Below are 26,728 nucleotides of genomic sequence, written 5' to 3'. Positions count from 1 at the left end.
ACTTATACTGTGCACATTTCAATTTCTGTGCATTACCAATACTTACAACACACTTTGTTCCCATAGTAACTTCTGGCTCCTCCCCTAGGCCCCATTATCCATCTGCTTTGTATGTCTCCTAAATGTGGGTTGCTTCTGCCTCCAGGGTTGCAAAGTAAGTTCCACCAAAGTCTGGGCCAATCCCATCTTCTCTTTCTTTTCAACCCCATCCACATCACCCAGGAATTTGAGAGTTCCCAGGAGGGGCTTGTGTGCTATCTGCATGGCTGCATGGGTAGGGGACCTTGGTTTAATAAGAAGCCGTTCACTCACTTACCCACCACATAGATGCGATCCCGGAAACTCACTGCATTGATGCATTTAGCCTCTACCGGCATGGCCGACTTTAAATTCCACTTATTGGTTGAAGGGTCATAACACTGAGTCTTGTCTGTGGCCAGTTTCCCATTGGGCCCTCCCCCAATCACATAGAGCTTCTTCTTATGGCTGGTGGCTGCGAAGGAACTGACATGGACGAGGAGGGGCGCAGCCTGCAGAGAGGCACAGGGCACCGGGAGAAGCTGTCAATCACACTGCACAGATAGCTGCAGTGGCTCACAGGACACAGGCCAGGAGCCAGGGGACACAAGCCTCAGCATCCTTTGCCTGAAGTCACAAGGCCTGTGGGCTTGACTCCCCTTAAGACACAGAGGATCAAAGCACACATTTCCCACCCTCCCTCCAGGCTCCAGATGTTTCTATCCTGCTTCTCCCAGAGTCCAGCTCTCAGGGGAGAAGAAGGGCAGACACGAATAATTGTTTATACAGCCGAAACCAGCCAGTGTTGGAGGAGGATGCTTTCTCAAACATACATTCATATTTATTCATGTGTTCCTTCATTCAAAAAATATGTACTTAGCACATGCTATGTGCTGGGCATTGTCCCTGGAGCTTACAGCTAGGAAGACAAGCTGGTGTAAGGGGTTCAGGTGGCCACAGGTAAGCAGACTCTCCCACTCTGGGACAACATACAGATTTGGGGATTAAACCAGATTTGTGCTTCTACCCTGTGAACCCAAGGGTACTAAAGGGGACTCTCAAGAGCCTCTTACCCATTCACATGACACTCTTAGGTCGTGGAGAAACTTTGTGGTGGGACTTGAACTGAGAAGATCCTGGGCACAGCCCCCAAAATGCTAAGGGCTCCCTATAAAGTTCTTTTCAGGTTAACAGATCTTGGCCAGATGCCATCATGACCTGGCTACATTTGCTTGTGCCTGTGATGACCACATTTAACACTCCCCAAAGCTGGAACATGCTCTGACATATAATCTGATAAGAAGAAAGGAAATTTGAAATCGGGAATAATCTGGAAATACAGGAAGTGAGGTCACCTTATCTGAGTGTGTGGTAAGGGCACTTAACATGAGAACTACCCTCTTAACAAAATTTTAAGTGTAAAATACAGTATCACTATCTATAGGCACAATATTGTATCACAGATCTCCAGAGCCGATTCGTCTTGCATAACTGTAACTTTATGCCCATTGATCAGCAATGCTTTACCTTTTCCTGGGTGTGATATATACCCGAGGTTGCACTGCTAAAGTCTTGCATACAAGCATATAAATGGTTCATCATTACTAGGCAATAAATAAGAGCTGACTTCTAAATACTACCAAAAGACTCTGGGTTCAATGAACAGTGTCATCAAGAGATCCCTGTGTGCCCAGAGTGGAGAAGATAAGGGCAGATGGCGTTGGAGGAGACGAGACTCTGGGCCAAGACATGCAGACATGTAGGATCAAGCCTCTCCTCCACATCTGGGGTTCTGGCCAGGATAGGACTGGTACCCACACAGAGCTTCCCCAGCTAGAAGGAAGTCACTTCTGTGATTTGATCAGCAATGCTGAATCAATGGCTCTTATAAGAAGGGAAGCTCAGAGCCACCAAAAATGTTCTCAGTGGGAGCAGAGAGCTCAGAAAGCCATATGCCTACACTGGCTGATACCTTTCTGTAAAGTTTTGAACCAGTAATACTGAGTTACTCATGCTAGTAACCCATACCTCTGACCAGCAGTTGTGGAAGGGGTCGTAGGTCTCCACATTGTTGATCCTCTGCAAGCCGTCAAAACCTCCAATCACATAGACCTTGCCCCCCAGCACCACCATCTTATGCCTCCAGCGGCCTATGTTCAAGTACTCAATTTGAATCCACTTGTTGATTGAAGAGTTATACTTCCAAACATCGTGCTGTGTTTCTTTGCCACCTAGAAAACAGACAGAACATTTAAGAAACTACCAGATGTGTCAGAAATACAGCTTCTCTCATAATTTCCCACAGGCCCGAAAGTGCTAAACCCTCAGGCCAGCACCCCACCCCTACTTCCCAGACAAAAGAAATCTGGAAAGTGTCTGTGGTGTGGTTGGGGAGATAGAGCCAACACAGGGAAACAGGGAGAGACAGTGTGAGGCCGGGGTGAATCATGCACCCGGCTGTCATGTGTCACCTCTGTGCTGTGAGCGTTCAGAGGAGGCTTCAGGGAAGTGGCACCCAAGTCTGCCTGGATGAGTCAGGGCGAACAGTGGCCTGGACTCAGTATTTGTGTGGCTGAGGGGTGGGAAGTTAGGCAGGACAGGTAAAGTTGGACCATTGCAGGTGGGGACAGTAGGGCCTTGACCAGCAGGCAAATTACAAAGCAGTTTAAGTTCTATGTTTGCTTATTTATTTAAACAAATACAAACCTGGAAAAATCACCACTAAATCTTACAAAATTCTCTTGGTTCATATCTCTGATCTATATGAAAACATAAGTAGAGTTTGTCCTGTTTTAAAACCATTTCTATCAGAAAAGAATGAGATGCTCACAATAGATCACTTGAGAGTGAGCTGGTAAATTTTTTTTTTAAGAAAACCCAATAAACAGAAAATACATAATTCAGTTAGAGAAAGAGACCAAGATGAAGGAGAACTGACTTTTAGTGACTTTAATAAAATATTTTAATGACCTTTTGTTTCCATTTCCCCATCAGCACAGAGTACTACAAACTTCTTAAAAGATGTACTTTTCAGAGTTAAAAATGTGCACTAGTGTGGAAATGAACATCACTGATGACACTCTGTCTTGGGTAAGTGTTTCTCAAAGGTAAAGCCCAGAAGTGGGATTCCTAGGTCAAGGTCGTGCACATCTTGAGGTTTTACAGGCGCTGCCGAAGAGCCTTCCGAAGACCTCTCCCCATACCCGACTCACAAAGAATATTAGGAGGGATTTTTGTTGTTGTTTGGTTGGTTTTGTTTTATAGCCTGATGGAGACAAAGGTGTCATAGTTCGGTTTTCCCCAGCTACTAGGGAGACTGAAGGTCTTCCTCTTCTGTGATTTTTTTTGTTCATATTTGTGGGGGGGGGTTGTATCTTTTAGAGGTTTGTGCCTTCAAAACACTGTGATATTGATCTCATTTAGGTAGTGTCCAAATTCATAAAATAACTACACATTTTCAAAGAAATGTATGCAAACTTTACTAAAAAGGAAAAAAAAACCCTACATTTTTATTCCAGGATATAAAAGAAGACCTGATTAGCTGGGCAGGCATATTGTATACATAGATGAGAAAACAGGTTACTGTAAAGATATCAAGCCTCCCCAAGTTAATCTATATATTATGTGCCTTCAGGAATTTTCATGGATTTCAGGATGTGAAATGACCATTCTAAATTTCATTTGGAAGGGTAAATTTGGAAACATTTTAAGGAACTTTTGAAAAAGAAGAATGAGTCAGAGAGCTTTCCCTAGCAAATATCAAAATATACTAAAAAGCTATGATAATAAAAATGCTGTGGTTCTAGCGTAAGATGAGACAAACTGAACAATTAAAAACAAGAGTACAGAAACAGACTAAATGATATAGAGATTATTGAATAAATGGCAGTGGAACAACTGGCTATTTATTTAGAGAAAAGTTAGATCCCTATTTCACATTACACTTAAAATGTAAATGTAAATGCTATAAAAGTAACTGGAGAATATATAGAATAAGATGTTAATGATCTCGGGTTGGGGAGGGTCTTTCTAAACATAACATGAAACCTAGAATCATATAGAAAAGAAAGTTACTACACAAAATATAAATCAAATTTAAAAGACAATCACTGCTTGAGAGAAAGTATTTTCTACACAAATTGCAAAGGATATATAATAAGGATACTAAAAAAGTAATAGGAAAAAGACAAACAACCAATAGAAAAACAAAGTGTAGGAACCAACAATTTAACAAAACAAAAAAAAAGATACATTTAAGTAATATGTGTATGAAAATATCCTCAACCTCAATAACAATCCAAGAGTGTAAATTTAAACGTTCTAGTCTATTAAAAATGTAATTGACTGATAATAAAAAATGCTAACAAGGCTGTAAAAATGGACACTGTCATTCATCATTGGCTGAATTGTAAATTGGGACAAAGTTTTTGAAGGACAATTTAGCAATATCTACAAAAATTCTAAATTTACACATCTTGTGACCACTTCCAGGAATCTCTCCACATAGCAGCAAAATTTCATAAATATATGTGTATTAAAATGCCTACTGCACTATACTGAAAAGTGGGAAAATAAAAGGTAAAAACAATCATAATTCATTCATTCAATAGACAGCCCTACAGCTGGTGAAAGAGTGAAATAAAGATGCTCACAATACTGAGAATGACAACTATCACTGCTGAGCTCTCACCATGCACTTGGGATCGTGGTGTGCTTTACATGTGTTGTGTCACTTAACACATATAATAGATCCATTATACCAACATGTAATGACGTCCAGAATATACTGTTAATTGAATACACATTTCTGTTGATTTAACTGTGTATAACAAACATACTTTCATGTGTTGCTTGTATCACTTTTTAAAAGGCAACAACTAATTGAAGATGGGGGAGTGATAAGCTGTAGAATAAAATAACATGTGTAGTGTTTGTGGCAAAGATGGACCAAACCTGGCTTTTCCTCCTGGGCACATGCTAAACTACATTTCCCAGCCTGGCTGCATGGTGGGTGGTGGGGGGAGAGAGGGCAGGTGGCTGGTTTTCGCCAATAGAATGTGAGCAGAACCAATGCCTCAGATCCGGGCTGAGGCTGTTGTGAGCAGGTGTGCCTTCTCAACTTATTCAGTTTCTCTCTTTTCCTCAAATGCTTCAAGCTTGAAGGCCACCTGTGGAAATAGCCACATCATCATATAGAAGGGGTGTGGGTCCCTGAATGACTGAATGGAGCAGGTCCATTCCCCCAACCCCCACATACTATTGTGGTGATTCATTGAGATTTAGAATTTGTTACAGCAGCGGACATTATTTACTCTAAGACAAAATAAAATTATTTTGGTGAAAAAATTAAGACATACAGGACTGTAAATGCACAGAGAAACTGCCATATCTTACTTTATGCTCCCCATATTGCTTGAATCTTCCACAAATATCAAAAATATTTCTACAAGATAAAAGAAAGCTAAAACCTAATCTATGGTATTAATATATTCAAAGAAGAACTGACCTGCCCTTTATTTTGGAGGAGCCCAGCTCTGGGAAGAAGCTCTTCTCCAAATAAGTTCAGATGAGAGAAAGCCTCCAAGAGAGGGGAAGGATATTCGTCTTTTCGCTTGGTGCCTCAGGAAGAGCTGGGTGGCTTTTGATGTCATGGGGAAAGCACGAGACTTGGAGAACCTGGATTGGAATCCTACCTGACACTTACTAGTGTGTGACCTAAGGTACGTCCCATACCTTTCTGAACCTCAGTGTTCTCCCTTTGTAACCTAGAGATTAAAATCACCTACCTTACAGAGTTGATGTGAAAGGCAAATGAATAAATGCTACCAAAGTATAAATTCACCTACCATGCTGAGAGGATGGTAGACACTGTGTTATTTAATAGATATTTACTGAGCATTTACTATGTGGCCAGACAAAGTGCTAGGTATTGGGAATACAGAGTTGACCCATGGAATTTAATGACTTATGGGAAAGAGGCATAGAGTAGTCATAAATAATTAAGCAACGAAAAAGTGCTGGGTGCTACTGGAACATCCGAAAGCAAGATTTAATAAACTTGAGGGGAAGAGTCAGATTTGGAGGGAAGAGCAGACGTTCTGATTCATTACTGCATTCCCAGTGCCTAGCTTAGTGTCCGATGCCTTTAGCAGACACTGAATAAACTCCAGTATCACTTTCCTTCTTCCTTTTCCATGAAGGCCTGAGCCTGTCTGCCTGCACCCCCAGTTCCTAGTACGATACTGCCCAAGGGTTAGGGTTCACTCAGTAATAACTCATTCTGCACGATAAGACCACCTGAGCTCTTGGTTTCCATATCCTGACCCAGTCGTTGCTAGCTCAGTGTCATCCACAGTAATTCTTCTAGGATGGTTGCCTGGCTCTCACTCAGGAAAACACGTCGTGCCTTTGGGGGCTGGCTTAGGCTTAGGCATCATGTGGCTCCTGCTTACCTGAGATGTAGACCTCATTTTTTAATGTCACGCATGCAAATTCCACCCACTTCTTATTCTCACTGTCCAGCTCGTGCTCTGTCATGGGCAGCTTGGCCACCTCCAGGCGGCTGCGCCTCAGGGGGTCCAGGCAGGTTACCTCTGCCACAAACCGTTCGTCCTTTGTGCAGCCACCGATGATCATAAACACCTCAGACTGGAACTCATGCATCCTGGGCTTGGTGCGCTCTGAAATGATCTGGAAAACCAATGGGAGTCCATAAAGGCAGAATGGCACAGTGGTTTGGAGCTCAGGCTCTGGAGCCAGAGAAGCAGAGCCCAATTCCCAATTCTGCTACCGTCTGACCATGTGACTTCACCTCCTTGAGCCTCAGTTTCATCATCTGTAGAAAGGAGATTTTAGTGGTAACAACCTCATAGTTTGTCATGAGGATTAAATGATAATATACTTAGTGTGCTTGGCACCGGGCCTGATGTAGAAAGGTACTCAATAAAGATTGTCTGTTGTAGATTTTGCTACTTTTTAAGAAGTTCAAGTCTGTCTACCATCAAATATACTTCCTGCTTCTTCCCTCTAGCCTGGTCAGAAGCACTGAATCCTGGAACTTCATTCTGGCCACCTTCCACTCCCCCTTGGTTCCAATTTCTTGAAATCCCAGACTTTGTTCACTACCAGGCTTCTTCTGGAAGAGAAGTTCTGACAGCACGCACACAAGAGCATCCAGAGACTTAGGAGAAAAGAACCAAAAGGGAGCAGCATGTGGCAGGGAGGTTGGGGGACTGGGTACCAACATCAAGTATTGACCCTTCGGAGTCTTGGACAAGTGAAGAAATCCACACCACAGATATCTGAACTCAAATGAAAAAGCAGAGATTTGGAGTCCAATACACCAGAGTTCCATGCTGCTTCCATCACCTGTGGTCATGTGACCTTGGAGAAGCAACACAATTTCTGTAAAGGCCTATAATCACTCCTATGGCACCAGGTCATCTGCGCATTCATGAGGGACAAGCAGAGCACCTGGCACACACTCGGCCTTCAATAGCTAGTCACGGTGGTAGGAGCAATGGGAGGTGTCATACTGACATTATTAAGGAAAAGTGAGAGTTGCCCTCCTCCTGGTTCCATCCATCCTTGGGCTTGATGGGGAAGGTTCCACAGGTGTGCTGATGGGAGACAGAGAGGCAGCACCCATTTCCCACATGGCCAAAGCAGTTACTTTTTCCTACAAGGTTAATCTGACCTAACACAGACTGTGGAATTTTGGTCTTGCCCATAGATGGTGACAAACAGGTTACAGTTGCAAAGACTGAGCCCATAGTTGGTGAATCCAATAAAAGGTCACATGTAATCAGACCAGCTAACACTCAATCTCTATTTTCCAATAAGAATCAAAGAATCAGATACAGTAAATTTTGCATCCTCAATTCTTGAGGCTGGACCGTGGCCGTAAAGTCTGTGGCAGGGCTGTCCTTTGTGGGTCAGCTAAAAGGAGTGGGGATGTGTGTGGCAGGACAAATCCTGGGCAATGGGCTGGGCCTGAGGGCACTGACAGCAGAAAGGCGAGGCAAGGGTGGGAGGGGTAGTCTGGAAGATGGAGGCACTCTGAGAATACCAAGCTGGTAGGAGAGGACTGAGCAATGAGTTGGCATCAAAGACAAACTTTGCCACTCTGCGATTTCTACCCCCAGCTACCAGCCCTGGTTCCTGCCCTGAAACCTCCCTTCCTGACAGCTAAGGTACAACCTCCAGCACCAACCTGGTCCTCCTTCAGGGGGTATTTAGGGATTGTAGAGTGATGCCTAGAGGGCAGCACTAAATTCCCAGAACTGGTTCCCTGCGATCCTTACTCGAGTTCCGAGAGCCAGGCCTCGGCCTCTCCTCTGAAGCCCCCATCTTATTCACAATGCCTGCTCCCCTGCATCAATAGCCTGCTGACTAGCAGGAGACCAGACTAGCCATGATCTTACTCCATCTCCTGGGGCTGGCATCCTGGTCCTGAGTCCTGGCTCACGGAAGACTCTCCTCCCACCAACTGGACCTCTGCATTCCTGTCTGCTTTCTGGATCTCCCCATAGTATCTGCCCTCAGTTTCCCACATCACTTCCCCACCACTTACCCTGTAAGCCATTTGACATTATTTTCAATGTCACTTTGTTCTTTTGTCCAGGAAGCCATTCTTGCCTTTTCACACATGTTACCACAGTCTTGAATTTCCCCACATCACAGCACTTTTCACTCTCCATGTAACGTACTCTAATATCCCTGATGTAAGGAACAGCCCTTTTCATTAATGGATTCTCGGCACCAAGAACAGTGCCTGGAGATTGTGAGTTTCCATAAATGTTGGCTGAATGAATGAATGAGTGAATGGGCAAGCTAGGTAACCCAGAACCTGATAAAGATTTTTTCCAGTCTAGATCATTGTGGTAAGCAGCCTCCACAATGGCTCCAGCAATCCCCACTTCCTGACATTTACATCCTATGTTGTTCCCTCCACATTGTTCCTGGGTCAGTCTCTATGCCAGTAGAATACAGTAGTGACAATAAACTACTTCTGAAATTAAGTTATGAAGGTGCTACGGCTTCCATCTTGATGGCTCTCTGTCTTTCTTGGGTCATTTGCTCTGGGAGAAACCAGCTGCTGTGGAGAGGCTTCCAGCCAACAACTAACAAGGAAGTGACACCTGTCTATAATCATGGGAGTGAGCCTGGAAGAGTTCTCCAGCCCACCTTGAGCTTTGAGATGACTGCAGCCCCAGCCAATAGTAGCTTCAGAAGGGACTCTGAGCCAGAACCACCCACCTAAATCACTCCTAGACTCCTGACACCTGTTTAATAATAAACATTTGTTGTTTAAAACTGCTGTTTTGGGATAATTCATTGCACAGCAATAGATAACTGATTCAGTCATCTAGTTGATGGCATTGGCTGGGTATTGAGACCTGCCTTGTAACTCGGCACCACAGAACTGCCAAGTGGTGGCACCATTACCAAATTGTAAGTTCTGCTATACTTTGCGAAATATTAACCCCAAAAGCATGACAAGTGCCAATCTGAAGTCAGAGATGTGCAAGTTCATTGCAGACACAGGGAACTGTTTGCCAATGAACTGCATGCAATAATCAGGCCTAACAGGTTTCAAGTTGTTAAAAATAGAGCAAACAGTTGCACCTTACTGACTACTCATTGTCCACAGAGCTTTAAGAAGAGGACCAAACAGAAGTAACCATACTGCTTCAACAAAGCTGTCCTCAAGGGTGAGTTTCTGCCCTTCTGTCCTCAGGAGTGAGCCTCCTAGACACCACACATAGAGTAATCTTTGTTATAGATCAAGTTGCTTCCTGGAAACTTGGGTGGCAATGAAATGAAGGAGTAACTTTCTCTGGCCCAAAAGACCTCTCCCACTGAAGGTACCAGCTACTACTCCTAAATCAAATATAAATTGACATTTGCTTTTAGGGTTCTAAAATTTCCCTTTGTCACCACCTCCATGAGCTTAGAGGAGGCACAAGGTTAAAAGGGAGAGATAATAATAGGACAAGCAGGGTTAAAGTTTGGGAAATAAAGGTTAGGAGGAGAAACATATTCACAGAGTATCCTCAGGCTTACACCAGTGTCATCAGGAATAAACCTAAGATCATAAAAGCAGTGAGAAGATAGGGAGCTTCAGGGAATCAACTGGCAATGAAACCCAACACAGAGATCACAGTGGTTGTTTGGTTCGGTTACCCAGGTTATAAAATGAGGGTCAGAAAGTACCCTGAACAGGATATGAGGCAATAAGGCAGCAAAAAATCAGGAAACAATGAAAAGAGAGACTTTAGCCTCAGAGAAAGAAAACCCTTGGTTGTGGGAGATAGAGCAGCACAAAGGAACTGAGGGAGATTAAGAACAGTCTTTATTTGTGGGGCACTTACTCTGTGTCCGACATTGTGCTAACTCACCTCATTCATTATCTTATTTAATTCTCAGAACAATTCTGTCAGTTGGTAGGTATTATCATCCCCATGTTACAAGTCAGGATTGAGCCTTAGAGCAGCCAAGTAACTGGCCCAAGGTCACACTGTAGGTAAACTGGGCAGTCACGTTTAAAGCCCAGATTCACCTGACTACAAGCCCAAATTCCTGACACTGGAGAATTTTTCAGTTACCAGAATTCTCGCTCCTCCTAAATCCAAAGCTTATAATCCTACTCCCCCTCTTCCACCCCATTGCAAATATAAAAGGCAGAGCAGATATTTCATTTTGCAGAAGATATGGTAGAGACATTTTATTTAAGAGGAAAGCCTTTATCACCTGCATTTCAGGGAGCTAGGAAATGGAAGCTGAAACAGAAATAGCAAGAATGCTGGAAATATAGTTGATCAAGATTCTGTACTTTAAATACTAAACTGAGAGTAGTTGCAGAGATTTGAACTTGTCTTCAAGAATATGAGGGCTTTCCCAGTGCTGAGCCACTGCCAGTGACCCACACAGCCAGCACAGGACCCACGTGGTTTTCTGGTCTTCCTCCATCAGTCTACTCATCACCCTTCATTTGCTGAGTGTTCTATCTTCTCTGAAAGACCATCAGTTTAGTAAGGCAGACACTGTTTTTTGGTCCCTGGTGCCATATCTGGCATATAATTGGTGTTTGGGATTTATTTGTGACAAATGAAAACATAGCATATTAAAATATACGGGATGCTGTTAAAGTAGCACTTAGGGGAAATTTTATAGTACTAATGACAAGATTAGAAAAAATAAAGGTCTCAAATCAATGCCCTCAATCTCTACCTTAAGAAACTAGAAAAAGAAGAAAGTAATTACACCCAGAGTAAGCAGAAGAAAGGAATTAATCGAGATAAAAGGAGAAATAAATGAAATAGAAAATATAAAAACAATAGAGAAAATCAAGTGAAACCAGAGCTGGTTCTTTGAGAAAAATCAATAAAATTGATAAACCTCTGGTCAAAATGATCGGGGAGGGGGGGGGAAGAGGAGATACAAATTACCAATACCTGGAAAGAGAGATGTGTCATCACTACAGATTCTACAGATATCAAAAAGAATGATAGGGGAATCCCATGGATAACTCTATGCCAGTAAGTTCAGCAAGTCTATGAAATGGAAAAAGTCTTTGAAAGATACAAACTACCAAAGACCATTCTAGAAGAAACCGATAACCTGAATATCTCCCCTATATCTATATATCTATTAAAGAAATGCAATTTGTAGTTTAAAACCTTCTCACAAAGAAAACTCCTGGTTCTGATAGCATCACTAAAAAATCCCACCAAATATTTAAGGAAGTGTTTGTAAATAAATGACACTGGATCTGCGGACAACACAGAACTAGAAAAAAACATACAGAAAAGGAGAAGGCAACCAAGGGCCTCAGAAAGACAATTTCTAAGCTATTTTGGTTAAGATTTCTACCGCTGGCCTAATGAAGAAGGCTTGGTAGCCAACCCCAGAACTGTTGTACATTGGTGTACATGTGTGGGTGCTCATGTAAACTTAACAAAGTGTCCCTATGGCACTACTTCCTGATTGTTTTGTTCCTCTCACTAAACTTATGCTTGTCTTGATAAAGTTCTAAATAGAATGTTTCATTAGGAAGTGTTAAGGAGAACTGGGTAGATCCAAACGATATGTGTATTCATCATCTTGGTACCCATTTATTCACTCAGCAAATACTAGCCAATCACTTACTATATACCAGAGACTCTCCTAGGGTTTGGATGAAAAGTCCAATGAGACACACTTCCTGCCACAACAAGCTCCCAGTCTAGATATATGTACTGATGAGAAATTCAATAGTTAACACGCAGTAGTTGGTGCTATGATACAGCAATGTACCAGGTGCTATGAGAATGAGAGGGGCCTCCAGAGAAAGTGATGCTTGAACTGAGTTTTGAAGCTGGAGCAGAAGTTAACTAGATGAAGAAGAGGAAAAAGGCATTTGAACAGCACCCGCATTAGTCTGAAGGCTGAAAAAGCAAGTCCACTCTGGGGAACGACAAGCAGTGCATTAGGATGTGGCAGGAGAGAGAGGTTGGAGATGACACTAGAACAGCAAAGCAGGAGGCCAGGCTCTGGGATTTCAGGCAGAAGTGTGGGCTTTATCCTAAAAGTGGTGGGGAGCCAGTGAAGAGGCTAAGCCCAGGAGCGAAATGATTAGGCTTGAGTTTTAGATCATCCAGCTGCTGAATGAACTGGTCAGAGGCCAGACGGGCGACAGGAAGGTGAGTTTTGAGGAATTTTCAGAAACTCAGGAAGGAAATATGAGTCTGAACCTAGGTGATGTCAGAGTAGACCCAAGAGACTCAAGGTTTCCCCTGAGTGGGCAAACCAGGAAAGGAGCAGCCTGTGGGATGCGACTGGACAGGGCACACTGCCTTCATGTGCACAACTCCCCAACAAAGTCCCGCCCTTACACAACTGGAAAGAGGAAGGATGAGCCAGGCACAGTGCTGGGTGATTTCCAGACCTCACCTAATTCTCTCAGTAGCTGTTTACAATGTGGTATCATCCCCAACTTACAGATCAGAAATCCACAGAACTGCCTGACTGAAACTATCAACATATAGCATCTGCTCCTCAGTGCCCTAAGGATTTGTGAGCCAGTCACATCTCTATCTTTGTGAGGTCTGATAATCCTTCACTTCACTAGTTATATACAGTGTCTCTCAAAATCAGCTCACCTCATTGCCAGAAAGGTGGTACATCCTGGCTTCCTGGAGCAACGGGAAGACCTCTGGGCACTGCCTGATGAGAGGATCTGCTTCCACCGTCTCCACAAAGTACCACGGGTCCAGAAGCGGCAAGCGCACGTTCTCCAGGATGTAGGGAAGCAAGCAGAGCCGTTCTGACTGTTTGTGCCGGACCCAGCTCATCACAGTCTCAAACACCTGAGACTCCTCTGTCACATAAAGGTCATCACTCTTCAAGATGTGGTACAGAGTGTCCACGGGAAGTTCAAGGAACTCCTCGGAGTTCAGAATCTGCACAAAGTTCTGGATGATGTAACTTTGAACTTGCTTCTTTAGACTGTCCAAGGAGTGTGTGTCTGCCAGCCTCAGTATTCCAACACAGTTTTCTGGGTTCAAGGCTTCTGTGAGGAAGCTGGCACAGGCATCCACCATCCGCAGGAACTGAAGAACAGAAGGGCGGTAAAATCAGGCCAGAAAGTGACTAGTCAATAGGAGGTTGATCAGTGAAGTTGTAGGTAGTAGCAAAAATTTAGAAACAACCTAGGTGACCCACAGAGGGGACCAGGTAAATAAATGAAAATACATTCATATTTTTGACAGCTCCACGGTCATTATGAAAGCAAGTTGTAGAAGAATATTAAATGATATGGAAAATGTTCATAATGTATTGAGTTTAAAAATCCATTCACTGAATCTTGATCAAGTGTCAGATTTAATCAGCAATTTACAGGAAACATAGGGAAAAGAGGAATATGCTGAATGATGCCATGGGAATACAATCAGCAAAACCCAGACTGGGGGAAATTCTCCAAAACAACCAGTTCAGTTTCTTCAACAAATACATCCAAAGAGGGGGAAGGGTGTAGCTCAAGTGGTAGAGCGCACGCTCAACACCCAATAGGTCAATCCCCAGTACCTTCTCCTCCAACTGGAAATCAATGAAGAAACCTAATTACCTTCCCCTCAGAAAACAAACAATACAAGCAAAACAAATACGTCAAAAGAGGGAGAGAGAGAGAGACAGTGGTGGGGGCAGGGAGGGAAAACCTACAACGAAATAGGGACCTTATTTGGGCCCCTGATTTAAACAAAATAATTTAAATAAATAAATAAATAAATAAACAAACAAAATAATTTTAAAAGTCAGAGAAATGTTTATAATGGCCAACATTTGGTGATATGAAGCAATTATTATTAATTTTAGTTGTGGTAATGGTGTTGTGGTTATATTTAAAGAAGACTCATGTTTTGGAGCTAGATATTGAAATATTTGCAGGTGAAATGAGAAAGCACTTCGCAAAAACACACATACATTATGATCCTATTTTTATAAAGAAAAATATATAGAATATAGGCATAGAAAAAAAGACTGAAGGATATAAACCAAAATATTATAGTCGTTGTCTCTCTGTGTATCAGGTATCTTAGGACAAATCATGCTGCAGTAACAAACAACCCCCAAATGTCAGGGGCTTACAACCATAAATGTTTCATACATTACGTGTCCTGCACAGGACTCTTCATTCTAAGACCCAGGATGATGGAAAAGCCCTTAAACCTAGATGTGCTTGTCTAGTGACAGAAGGAGAAAAAAGATGGCAGAACCACACAAAGGCTCCTGACACTTTTGCTCAGAGGTGGCACATGCCATTTCCACACTTAACTGGCCAGAATAAGTCACACGGAAAAATTTGTTGTCAAGGCAACAATAATCCTCCCACAGAAAGAGTCCCATAGGAATGGATGGAATATACTGTATAAATAATATGAGGCACTACTTGCTCCAATAAAACTATGAGAATTTTTCTTATTTTGTTTATTTATATACTTTATAAATCCTCTATAATGAATAAGTAACAGTTTAATAATGAAAAATTGATTTGTAACATTGATCAGCTTCATGTCTTATTTTTAAATTACCATCACCCTCATAAGACTTTACATACATACATACAGCACTTTACAGCTTACGAAGCAAGCCCTGTCATATCCATTATATTATTTAATACTTATTTTACAGATGAGGTGTCTCAAATGCACCAGTTCATTCTTATTTGCTGCTTCCCTGGAGAGTAGCTTTTAATGAGTCCAAACTCCATCCTCTCCAACTTGTCCACTGAGCCCCTTAGAAGATCAAGTTCTCAGGGTTCCTGGTTTGATCAATTAGAGGAAGGATGGAAAGTGGAAGCAGAGAGGTCAGGAGGGCCTGGTGGGGAGGACTGGTCTGAAGACAGGGCCTGGTGAGAGTAAAGACAGACTGACCTGATCAGGGTGGGGTGCAGCCTGCAGAGGAGAAACTAATGGCAGGAGCTGGGGGTGCCAGGGTTGTGGGGCCTGAAGGGAGGGGGCAGGACTGGTCTTAGAGGGGACCATATTGACTTAGGCTTTGTCCTTCACTCCAAGAATCCCAGGAGACACACACCCTTGATTGCGGGGATCAATCCCAACTGCAAAATATTATCTTCCCACATCAGACCACAGTTCTCAATTGTCAGTGTAGAGCCATTGACCCGAGGGTCAGCGTTGGAGAAAGCCTAATTTCTGCTTCAGACCCCCGTCTGCCAGCCCCAACCGCCTGCAGATCTGCTCCCCGCATGAGCAGCTGGGGAGGCAGTTGGGACTGAGAACTCTAACACCTGTTCGCTTGTTTGCAGATTTTCAGTTCAAAGAGTAAAAATATACACCCGAGACCAAGCCTCGCTGAGCCCTCGGAGCCTGTGACCAGAGACCTTGTGGTTCTGCCCACAGAGACATCTATGAGGGCTGAAAGGGAACTCACTTAGGTGGCAGCCTCCAGAGGAAAACAGCAGGTACACCTTGCCAGCATTTGCATGAGAGAACGATGATGTGAAAATCAGTGACTTGCTAAATATGTAGACTCTCTCCGGGAGGCCACCCAAGAACCTGGTAACAGTGGTTGCCCCCGGGAAGGGAACGGATGGCCAGGGTCAGGGGAGAGAGGGAGAATTGCTTTGCATTGTTTACCTTTTTGTAACCCCTCCTATTTAAAATAAATAAAACTTCTCATGAATAGAGAAAAAACTAGAAGTAAACACATCAAAATGCTAATAATAGTGGTTATCTCAATTCAGTTTTATAGATAAAGTTATTAATTTGTTTTTTTAGGCTTTGCTGCATAGACCAAGTTTTCTACACAGAGCATGAAGTTACTTTTAAAATTGAAAAAAATTAAATAAAATAAACACTTTCTGGTAATATCGAGTACACAATGAGAAAACAAAATAAAATATAGAAAATAAAATAAAGAGCACTTGCTATGTGCCAGCCCCTTTATGTTAACCAGTGCATTTAATACTCACAGCAACACTATAAAGTAGATATTTATTATCATACCTGTTTTATAGATGAGAAAACAGATTCAGAGAAGTGAAGTCATTTCTTCAGAGACATAACTTATAATGAGAAGTAGAGCTAAAATTTGAAACAGTCTTATCTGATTCTAAAAATGCATGTTTTTACATTAATTCAAATTGCCTCTGGTCGAATAGTGTGTGTGCATAGGACAAGGGCTTGGCAGAGGCCAAACATGATTTGAACACTTCACCGGAGAGCTCAGATAGTCTGATCTGCACAGACCCAGGAAGGGCTGGCCAACAAGATGCCAGTTCCTACCCCTGCGTAATGACCACTGATGAGCAAAGACGGGAACCAGGAAGGAGAATAAAATTAAGTACCAAAGCTCACGTTTGTGAGAAACAGTGACCCAGGCATATCTCCCCCAACTCAGAAACTGTTCATTCATCCATTCATCCACCTGTAATTTTCCAGAATAAGTATTGAGCATCTGTTAGGTTATAGGCCTTCAATCAGGGCTGGGGGTACAGAAGGGAGCAGAAAGGGACACAGTGCCTGTGTTCATCAGAGAAGGCAGGCCAGTGGGGGAGGCAGGCAGGAAAAAAATAATCACACAGAAAGTGTACAATTATAGCTATGACAAGTGTTGTATAACAGAATTCAGTGAGTCCACTGCCTAGACTGAAGAAAGTCCCACCCTTACCCCCTGAGCCATACCCAATGTGGTGCTAAGTCAGCACCAGGACTCTCTCTGATGGAGTCACACCTGTCTACTCACCTTCTCCAAATAGCCCTAAGCTCACCTGTCACCGTGCCTTTCTTTGCTCACACCATTTCCTCCATCAGGACCACCTTTCTCCCTCACTACTACCTGCTAAAATTCTGCTCTCCTCACCCAAGCAAGTTTGACTCTAGAGCCCCACTTTTAAAGAAAGGACTTGGTACAGCTCACTCCAACTGCAAGTTAGAAGTCTTCTTTTAAACTTGCCTTGAAAAGGAGGAAGAAGTGAGTACCACGGCCATCACTATGTCTACACAGGGTTGTTTTCTTCATTCAGAGTTGTTAAATCTGGGACTAACAGATGGGCTCCAGAGAGTCTATGAGCCCCTACATTGTATACAAACATTTGTTTGCACATGTGACATTTTTCTGGGAATTACATTTGCCAGAGACACTGTGCGTTGCTCTCTGGTATCCATCCACCTGAGGACAGTGCCAACACAAGTGGGAGAGTCAGCCTAAAGGACCAGAAGGACACAGAGCCAGGGTCTTAATCAGACTGTTCTTTGAGGCTTCTGTGCCTCTAGACATTTTAAATTCTAGGTCGATAATTGATTAAGAAGAAAAGGGGAATGGAAGAGAAGGGAAGAGAAAAAAGTGGAGAAATCCTACCTATTCATGAAGTTCTTCATCAAAAGCCACTTCCACCTTCATGGCTTCTCCAACTGCCCAACATGAAATCAATTCCTCCCCTCTCCGGGCTCTACCAGGCAACTCACTTGCCCTTTTCGTAGAACACTGATTACATGTCTGCCTTTTACTATAGCCAAGCATCTCAAGGAAGGCTCTCGGTTATACTTGTGTTTTTATTTACAGCAGCACCTAGCACAAACTCTGGCAAAAGAAGAGAAAGATGGGAAGGAAAGAGAGAGGAAGAAAATATTTTTCAGATACCTAGCATGTACCAAGATCCATGCTAGACACTCTCCCATTCATTATTTTATTTAATGAATAAATTTTAATTTTAATGAATATATTTTAAGTAGGTATTAATATTACCATTTGTACAGAGTAGGAAATAGAGAATTCAAAGAGTTAAGTGTATTGCCCAAGGTCAGACAGCTGGTAGGTGGTAGAGATGATAGTTGAGTTCACCCGGCTAATTCTGCTCACTGAGCATCTCCCTGCCTTTGAAATTGTTGCATCATCGAGCTAACAAAATTCCAGCAGAGCCTGAGGAGGCCTTATGAGGGTGGGTAGAGGTCTCCGAGCTGCCTACATCCACCCCCCTCCACCGCCACCAAATTCTGCAATAAACACTTTCGAGTGTGGGGCAGCATCATGGGATCCTAATCAATGGCTTGGAAACTGCTGATGCACAGGGCAGTCACGGGGACAAGAAATTGTTTTCTTTAAAAAAAATTTTGGTTTTGCTTCTTCATATTCAAGATTATTTAGAACTTTGGGGTAAGTTTTCTGTCTCAGTCTGTCCCAATGACACATGAACTTGTTTATTAAAGCTAAGTGATGACAGATAATGGCAACGGACAGCCAACTTCCTGTTTGGGGGGACATGAGTAAAAGTTCACAGCCAGGCACCTGACTCTCGAACAGGGAGGCTAAAAATACAATCAAAGAAACCACTTGAAACATGGCTGTAGTTCCCATGAGAAGTGTCTGCCTCAAAGAGAATGCACCCCTGCTCCCCCTCTCCCCTGCCCCTCTTCTGCTTTCCTTTATGCTCTCCAGAACCAGGGGTCCTAAAAGTCCTCACCACTGTAATTTCACATCTTACTAGAGGATCTTTCAAATCCACTCCAGAATAAGTGACGTCCTATTTTGGTCCTAATCAGGAATTCCATTGACCATAGCTCCTAAGTGGCCTTGGAGTTCCTGCAAAGGGTCTACAAAGACATTGATATTCTTACCTTCAGGCCTTAACAAATCAGTATATGTGAAGACTGTGTTAGTTGTTGATGAGATTAATAAGATTCAAATTTATCTGAAAGTGTTTCGGAATACACTGTAAATTTTTGTCACCATTTTTTTCTTCCCAGACAATAGATACTAAATGTAAAGCCATTCTCTTATGGGATCTGTATTGGTATTAAAGAGGGGTCTTCATATAAATTGTAAATTACCAATGATCCTAATTTTCCACCCCTATCTCTCTGTCTCTCTTGGGCCAAAGCCCCACCTCAGACTCTGTGAGAGCATGCTCCTGCACCCCCAGGACTTCCTCTGTTCCCTCCAGACTTTCAATCCTTGCTGTAGGCTTGGCCAAGACCAAGGCTTGGTCTGCTGGTTCCTGAAAGCTCCACAGGGTAAGCAGGAAAGGAAGAAGCTGAGACCTGTAAAAGGCCCTCTCACTGAGGTGGAGCAGGTGCTGGGGGACAGAGGCACTTGGAAGTGACTGACCTCAGAATAGAACCCAGCAGGAAAGGAGAGGAACAGTGCCCAAAGGTGTGGCAGGTTTGGTAGAGATTCAGGCAGCAGAGCCCCTGAGTTCCCGAGGACATAGTGGGGATCCCAGTAGGCCAGCAGTGTACAACAGGGGATACATGTGGGCCGCACTAAGATTCAAGGGGCAAGTGGCACTGCTGGGGCTTAGTGACTCAGCCCAGGGAGAGGGTGAGGCCAGGGAGGGACACCACTGTAAGGATTAAATATAATGATTGTGCCTGGGACATGGTTGATGTCTGCAGACCTGATGTCTGACGTCTGATGAATGCAGACAGCTGCAACAGGTGGGGTAGCAGGTAGAGAAGGTGAAACCTTGTCTTTGCTTACAAGTTCTCTCTGCCTGGAGTACTTTTACCCCAGCCCAACTGCCACTTGCTGAGCTCTTATTCATTCTATGAAGTCTACCTCCTTCAGAGCCAGAAATTTCTCAACTCCTACATTCTTCCTTGGGGTCTGGAAGCTCAGTGGGAATCCTTGTTTTTGAGGCTTCAAGGGTAGTAAAGGGAAGCAGGCAAAGGAGCCAGAAATTCTGGGTTTAGACCCCAGGTCATAGCTCCACCACTTGATGAGCTGAACTCTCCCTGAGCCACAGTCTCCTCGTCTGGAGAACACTGGGAGTAATAAACCCAACTTGCAGGCTCATAATGAGGGTAATGCTCACTCTCAGAAATACCATCAATATCAAACAGGATCACATAGGGGAAAGAAAATAATAAATTACTACTTAAATGTGATCTGTATTTATAATTTTTATCTTTATTTCCCGCTGATAGCTTCTCAAAAAGTACCTTGCACACAGCAGACGCTTTGTAATTTTGTGGTAGCTAGGCAGCAGAAAAAGTCAGAATCTGGTAGAATGTCGATTGCATTACAACCCAAACCCCACATCCCACTTCCTTATTCCACAACCTGCAAGCAGCAGTGAGAGCATTCCAGGCTTACCTACTCAGGGAAGGGTGATAGAATAGATGAAAGAAGACAATTTTGGCTTCTGAGTTTCTAAATACACTTTTTAGAACTTATTCTAGAAAAAGTTTTGAAACACCAATTAGTGGTAATAACTGGACCCACTGAGCTTCAGAATCCAGAATCCTAAAGAGTTTAGGCATAACGTTTATGCCTAAACAGTAGAAACAGGAGAATGGATGACAATGAGTCAGCTTTTCCCACCCGGGAGGAGATAACGGTTCCCAGGTCTGGAAGAGGGATGAGAAAGGGGGAGTCTAGTGATAGAGTTAGAAGCAGGTGTGGGCCCCTGGGATGATGCCTACCTCTCAATACAGGCCGGAACTCCAGAGCAAGGGGGATGCTGGAACCCTTTAGAGGTGGTGGTGGGGAGAACAGAAGGATGTGTGCCTTGACGGCGAAGAAGAAATCAGAAAAGCAGCAGTCTCCTATAGCAGCAGCAAAAGAGAAACTGGAGTGTGCTGTTTCTAGACAAAGGGGGGCCTATGGCAGCTGCTCCAAGTTCCCTATAGTTCCTGTAGATTGGCATAGGAGAGGACATGGGTGGTTCTTGTGTGCCCCTGAGAGGGACGCGGAAGTAGATGAAGAGGCCTTTGAAAACAGGGCAAAGAGAATGCAAAGTGACCAGCAAGACTGATGGCCAGAACCAGCTGGGACTGGGGACTTTCAGTTGATGCCAGTGGGGAAGGGGTCAATGATCAAGAGAGAGACCAATGGGAAAACAGATGCACCAACAGGTGCCACCGCAGACCAGTGATGCAAATGACCATGGTAAGAACATGCCAGATGCTTCTTCCTATAATATTCTGGCACTGTGAACTATACAAGCAACATGAATCTGGAATTGATAAGGCTTTCCTGAAGAGAGTTGTCATTAAGCTGACTATAATTTCTGCCACTGGTAGAATGGGAAGCTCAGAATAGAGATTAGGTTCAATGTTAGAAAACTAATAGGTTAAGTCGTACTTTTTTTTGTAACCTAAGACTTAGATCCCTATACTGGTAGGAACTCAAGAACAATATGAAATTCAAAAATGAGAAAAAACTAATCCATAGTGACATGGCTAGAGTAGTAACTACCCTTGGGGAGGTTCTGCGTGAGGAGGGCATGAAGGAGCATTCTGAGATGCCACAAATGTTCTAGAGCTTAATCTGGGTGGTGGTTACATGGTTGTACACATATGCAAAAAATCATCAAGCTGTACACTTAAGATATGAACAATTTATTGAATGTAATCTATACCTGAAGATTAAAAATAGTGAACACTGAGATCAAACACAGAAATGCAAAGATAAGTGAGATGCTGTGTGGGCAACAGCAGGCTCACTGTGGGGGCACCTAGTAACCCATGTCCAAGGCTCCCCAGAGGGAGCTGAGCAAAAGGGGCTGCAGCTGTGCCAGTCACAGAGCATCACTGGTTCCCAGAATCTTCCATCAGGCAGCCCTCCTGAGGATACTGAAGGCCCCAGCTGCCTTCAGAATCATGGCTTATTTCAGGCCTCGCTCTGAGGGGGACACATAGTACGTGTAGTGGAGAACACACAGGCTATGCATAGGAGTTAAATTCAGGCTCCTCTCTTTTACTAGCTGTGAAACCTTGAGCATATATTTAGCATTGCTAAATCTTATTTCCCCCATCTATGAATTGGGAGTAAAAATACCTACCTTGTTTTAAATGAGATAGTACAGGCGAGATAGTTGCTCTGAAATAGTCTGAAAAGGACAACTGTTGTAGTCATGTAGACCCAAGAAATTAACCCTGATTTCTTAACACTTAATAGTATCCACACAGTAACATGGATTGGCAAAGGGAATGTGTGGAAGAAGGTGCACCAGTTAACAGGCTGATTTTATCTGGATGATGGTAAAGAAAACATTGGGCTGGTTTTCTTGCCAAGATCAACTGGCTACTCTGATGTTGAGTAGACATAATCTGTGGGTCCCTGTCAATAAGAACAGAAGTTCATCTGTACCTTATTGTAGTGGGACCTACCTTTGGCTAGGTGCCTGGCACTCCGTAAGTGCCTGAAAATGAACAGTTATTAGTATTAGCCTGTGGAATACTTTCTCCTCTACAATCCTACAGCATTTCCAAGAGCCAGAATTGGGCTTCTTAGTGTCCTCTTACAGGAGGTCAGGCAATTTTTGATGGCATCTCGAACAGGTGCTCACATTCAGCTAGTGATGAACAAGAACAGCATGCAATCACTGGCTCAGCAAGCATTTATGTACCATATTCCAAGTACTGGGAAGCCAAGAAGCCAACCCAAGCCATCAAGTCAGCCACTGACCACATGGATACCTCATCATATAGATCTCACCATCATTCATCCTGTCATTAGCAAAACAAATTATATGAAAATAAGCAATGCCAGGACCTTCACCAAAGTCTCCTTAGACTGCCACTGTGAAGAAAGTTACATCACCTCCCAAAGCACCACATGTGTCCTCTCAGGCTCAGCCCAGATAACCAGGCTGCCACCATGATGTCCCTCTTTCTTTCCTCACTTCAGCCCCAGGGACTCAATATGACCTCCTTTTTTTCTTCCAAGTTTCTTCTAACCGCTGCTCTGTATCTTAGGGACCCTTCCACCCAAGAATAAATGCAGGATGAGTATGGTCTCTCTGACCTCCCATCTTCTTGCTGCCCTGCAGATAAGCTGACAAGCCTTTCTTCTTTCATGAATTTTTTAATAATAAAAATGAAAGTAACAAATATGGCAAAGTTCTCCAAATAAACATGACAAAGTCCTCCAAGACTAAAAAACTGTCCAAGTTCTTACAGTCATTGTCCCAGGTCTATAATTTCTGACTACCTGGCTTATCTAGCATTCAGAGTCTAAAGGTCCACTTCGGGCAAGGGAGGGCCCTTGGCTCCTCTGGACCCTCCCCTGGGTAACAGTCACCTTACAACCCCTGCCTCACGTGTGAACAGGCCACTTGGGCCTTTCCTCATAGGTGCTTCTCTTACTTACAGCTTTCTAAAAACTACTTGGAGAAAATATGTTTCTCCCCACAACTAGCTAATAAATCATGGCCAGGTCACTGTAAATCTCCAGTAGTGGGCAGGTCATTCAATACCTGACACACCCAAAGTTTCCTCCAAAGAAACTGTCCCACCCCATGCCATACCTAATTGGACCAATGGGCCCTTGACCCAAGGGCAACTACTCTGTTAACAGGCCAGCAACTCAGGAAGTGGCCTCAAATGAAAGGCTCTTTTCAAATAGCAACAATAGTGATTGGCTTAGTTGATCAAATTCTCCCTTCTGCCTTTCTGGACTGGGGAATCCTGGGAAAGAATAAATCAACGTGTAACAGGAAGAAACACTAAGAGGAGTCCTGAGAAGAGAAGCAGAGAATGAGAGAGCAGCCGAGCCACATCAAAGGTAGGAAAGTTAAGAAACGTTACTACTGGATGTGGTGGGGAAATCAAGATGATCTGATTCCCACTGACTTCAGTCCCACAAAGGTGTTATTGGCTTCTATGGAGGTTCTAAAATGATGAGATAAAATACCAACTCTGGCACACTCTCCCTGAAAGGTAGGTACTATTGTCATCCTAATCTTACAAATGAGAAAGCTGAGGCTTAGAAAATCTAACTAATTTGCCCACAGCCACACAGCAAATAAGTGACTGAACTGGGATTTAAACCCAGGTTCCGACTCCAAAGCCCCTGTTCTTTCTGCTCTACCATTCTGCCTTATAAGAGACCATTACAGACAACATACATGCTAAATATCTAAAGAGACCCCAACGATATTATCCAGCATTGGAAAGAACAAGGCAGCTCCACATATACTGACCTGTCACAACCTCCAAAAATTGTTGTGAAGCCAAAAAAAAAAAAAAGGAAGGTGCAAAACAGAGGGTATAGTGTGTCAACATTTGTGTTTGAAAAAATAGAGCAATGAGCAAGCGTCCTATATGCATGTATATATTGGTCCATGCAAGGCAGGAAGAAGGAAGCTAACAGTGACGATGGCAAGTGGTTCACTGTTTCTCCTGTATTTCTGAATTTGAAACAGGCATATGTTTTATCCATGCAAAAGAATAAACAACATGTTAAAACCACAAAGAGATTTCAACAACCTATAAGCCCCTATACCTTAAACGCCTTCAAGCATGAAAATTTTCCAGTATCTATGTCTGAGACTTCAAAGCAAACAGTCCAGGAGCAATTGCAATCAGAAAGTGGGTTAAATAGATACCCAGAAGCTCACAGAACTCTTCTCTTGTTTTCATAAGAACTAACACTCATAGGAAAATGAGTAAAATAGCCTCAGAGAGAAACTTACTATTTCCTGTCGAGAAAGTGAATGAGATTTGGAAAGTTTTGAGGCGAGGGATTACCAGAATAGGGGCATCAACAATAAACAGAGTTTGCTCTATTTCTATCCTGTCTCCGTCTTCATTTCCAACCTCTCTCATTAAAACTCGTTAAACTCTCCATTGAAACTTACCACTTGGGAGAAAATGAAAAGAAGAAAAAGACAAAGAAACAACTTTATGCCAAAAAAAATTCCAGATATATTAAAGATTAAAGTATCAAATCTGTAGATATAACAAAACTAAAAGAAATGATAAGTGAGTAAGTGCATAATCAAGCAATGGGGAAGGTCTTTTTTAAAATGCACACCAAAGGCAAAAACCATCAAGGAAATGATCAATATATCTGACTAAATACTAGTTTTAAACTTTGTATATAAAAATATTACTAAAATTTTATGAGTCATATGATCAATGGAAAATATTTGCAACATTATTACCAAAGATTACAATCTTTACTATCGAAAGAGTTTTTATAGGTCTCTTGAAAAATCACCGAAAACTGAAAGGAGAACAAGAAACAGAAACACAAACTCCATCTTCAGTGAAACCAAGAGACATCAGTAACCCCAAACCACACAATGTGAAAACTGTTAAGTGACTTTAATGACAGGAGGGGAGTCAAACCAAGTTTGTCCCTCAGAACCCCAAAAGTTAGGAATATTAAAGTCCCCAAATACCAGGAAGTCCAGGATAGACAGGGGCTGACAACAGGGTTTAAGAAGTTAAGCCTCCTGGTTCTCCTCTCTACCTCTTGCAGTCTAGCAACTCCCACTCCCACTGGAGAGGAAGATTTGTCCTCTGGAGATATCAGACCAAAAAGGTTCTGGACTCAGAGACATCAGGAGCCGAGGAAGACACGTGCAGACATCTTACTTAAAATTAAGGGGTTAAGTAAAGGTTTGCACACACCCACACACCTGTCCAGAATACATGCAGCTGTATTTAACCTCCAGCAAAAGACTGAAGATCCTTATCTGGAGAAGCTGAACAACCCTGAACAACAGATACTGACATATGAGGATCCCAAATAAAAAATCATTAGGCCACCTGATAACCCTGGTAAAACTCTCAAGTCTGCTGGCCTCCCAACCTATGGCATGTGCACTGAGCTGAGGCTAGCATATTAAGCCCTCAATCTGAAATATGATTGGAAAGCCAAGGGTATTTGAGGAAACCCTCTGTAGTAGCTGAATTGTGGCCCCAAAAGATATGCCCACATCATGATCCCAGAGCCTGTGCCTATTACCCTATATGGCAAAAGAGTGACTATTACTTTATCTGGCACAAGGTGTGATTAAGTTAAGGATTTCTTAACTTAAGAAGGAGGAGCGTATCTGGGTGGGCCCTACATGCAATCACATATATCTTTATAAAACACAGACACACAGAGAGAGAACACACAGAGAAAGAGGAGGCAATGTGACCATGTTGCAGAGATTGGAGTGGTGTGGCCACAACTGAAGAGATGTCAACGGCCACCAGAAACTGGAAGAGGCAAAGAACAGAGTCTCCCATACAGTCTCCGCAGGGAGTAATGCTGACACCTTGATTTTGGACTTCCGTCCTCCAGAACTGTGAGAAAATAAATTTATGTTGTTTTAAGTCACCCAGTTTGTGATAATTTATTATGGTAGCAAACCTAGGAAACTGAGACACCCTCTAAGATGAAAGACAGAGACCTAAGCAACTAAGCAGAGTAAAGGAACTCGCAAGAGAGAGAGAGAGCAGAAGGAAACTTCAAATATATTATAACAGCCTCA

General features: G+C 43.0%; 1 protein-coding gene across 2 annotated transcripts in view; it reads right to left on the bottom strand.

Annotated features, from left to right (window-relative positions):
• Nucleotides 1-26,728, bottom strand: part of KLHL6 (kelch like family member 6) — a 53,207-nt gene that overhangs the window by 1,879 nt on the left and 24,600 nt on the right. For both annotated transcript variants that reach the window (XM_010947852.3, XM_074367160.1), the window contains exons 3-6: nt 13,161-13,610; nt 6,471-6,708; nt 2,047-2,249; nt 317-530 (exon numbers count right to left, since the gene is read on the bottom strand). In XM_010947852.3, coding sequence (XP_010946154.2) covers nt 317-530; nt 2,047-2,249; nt 6,471-6,708; nt 13,161-13,610 — 1,105 coding nt within the window. The remainder of the gene's footprint in view (nt 1-316; nt 531-2,046; nt 2,250-6,470; nt 6,709-13,160; nt 13,611-26,728) is intronic.

The sequence above is a fragment of the Camelus bactrianus genome, chromosome 1, assembly GCF_048773025.1.
Source record: "Camelus bactrianus isolate YW-2024 breed Bactrian camel chromosome 1, ASM4877302v1, whole genome shotgun sequence".
NCBI lineage: Eukaryota > Metazoa > Chordata > Mammalia > Artiodactyla > Camelidae > Camelus > Camelus bactrianus.
This window is presented reverse-complemented; position numbering and strand designations above follow the sequence as displayed.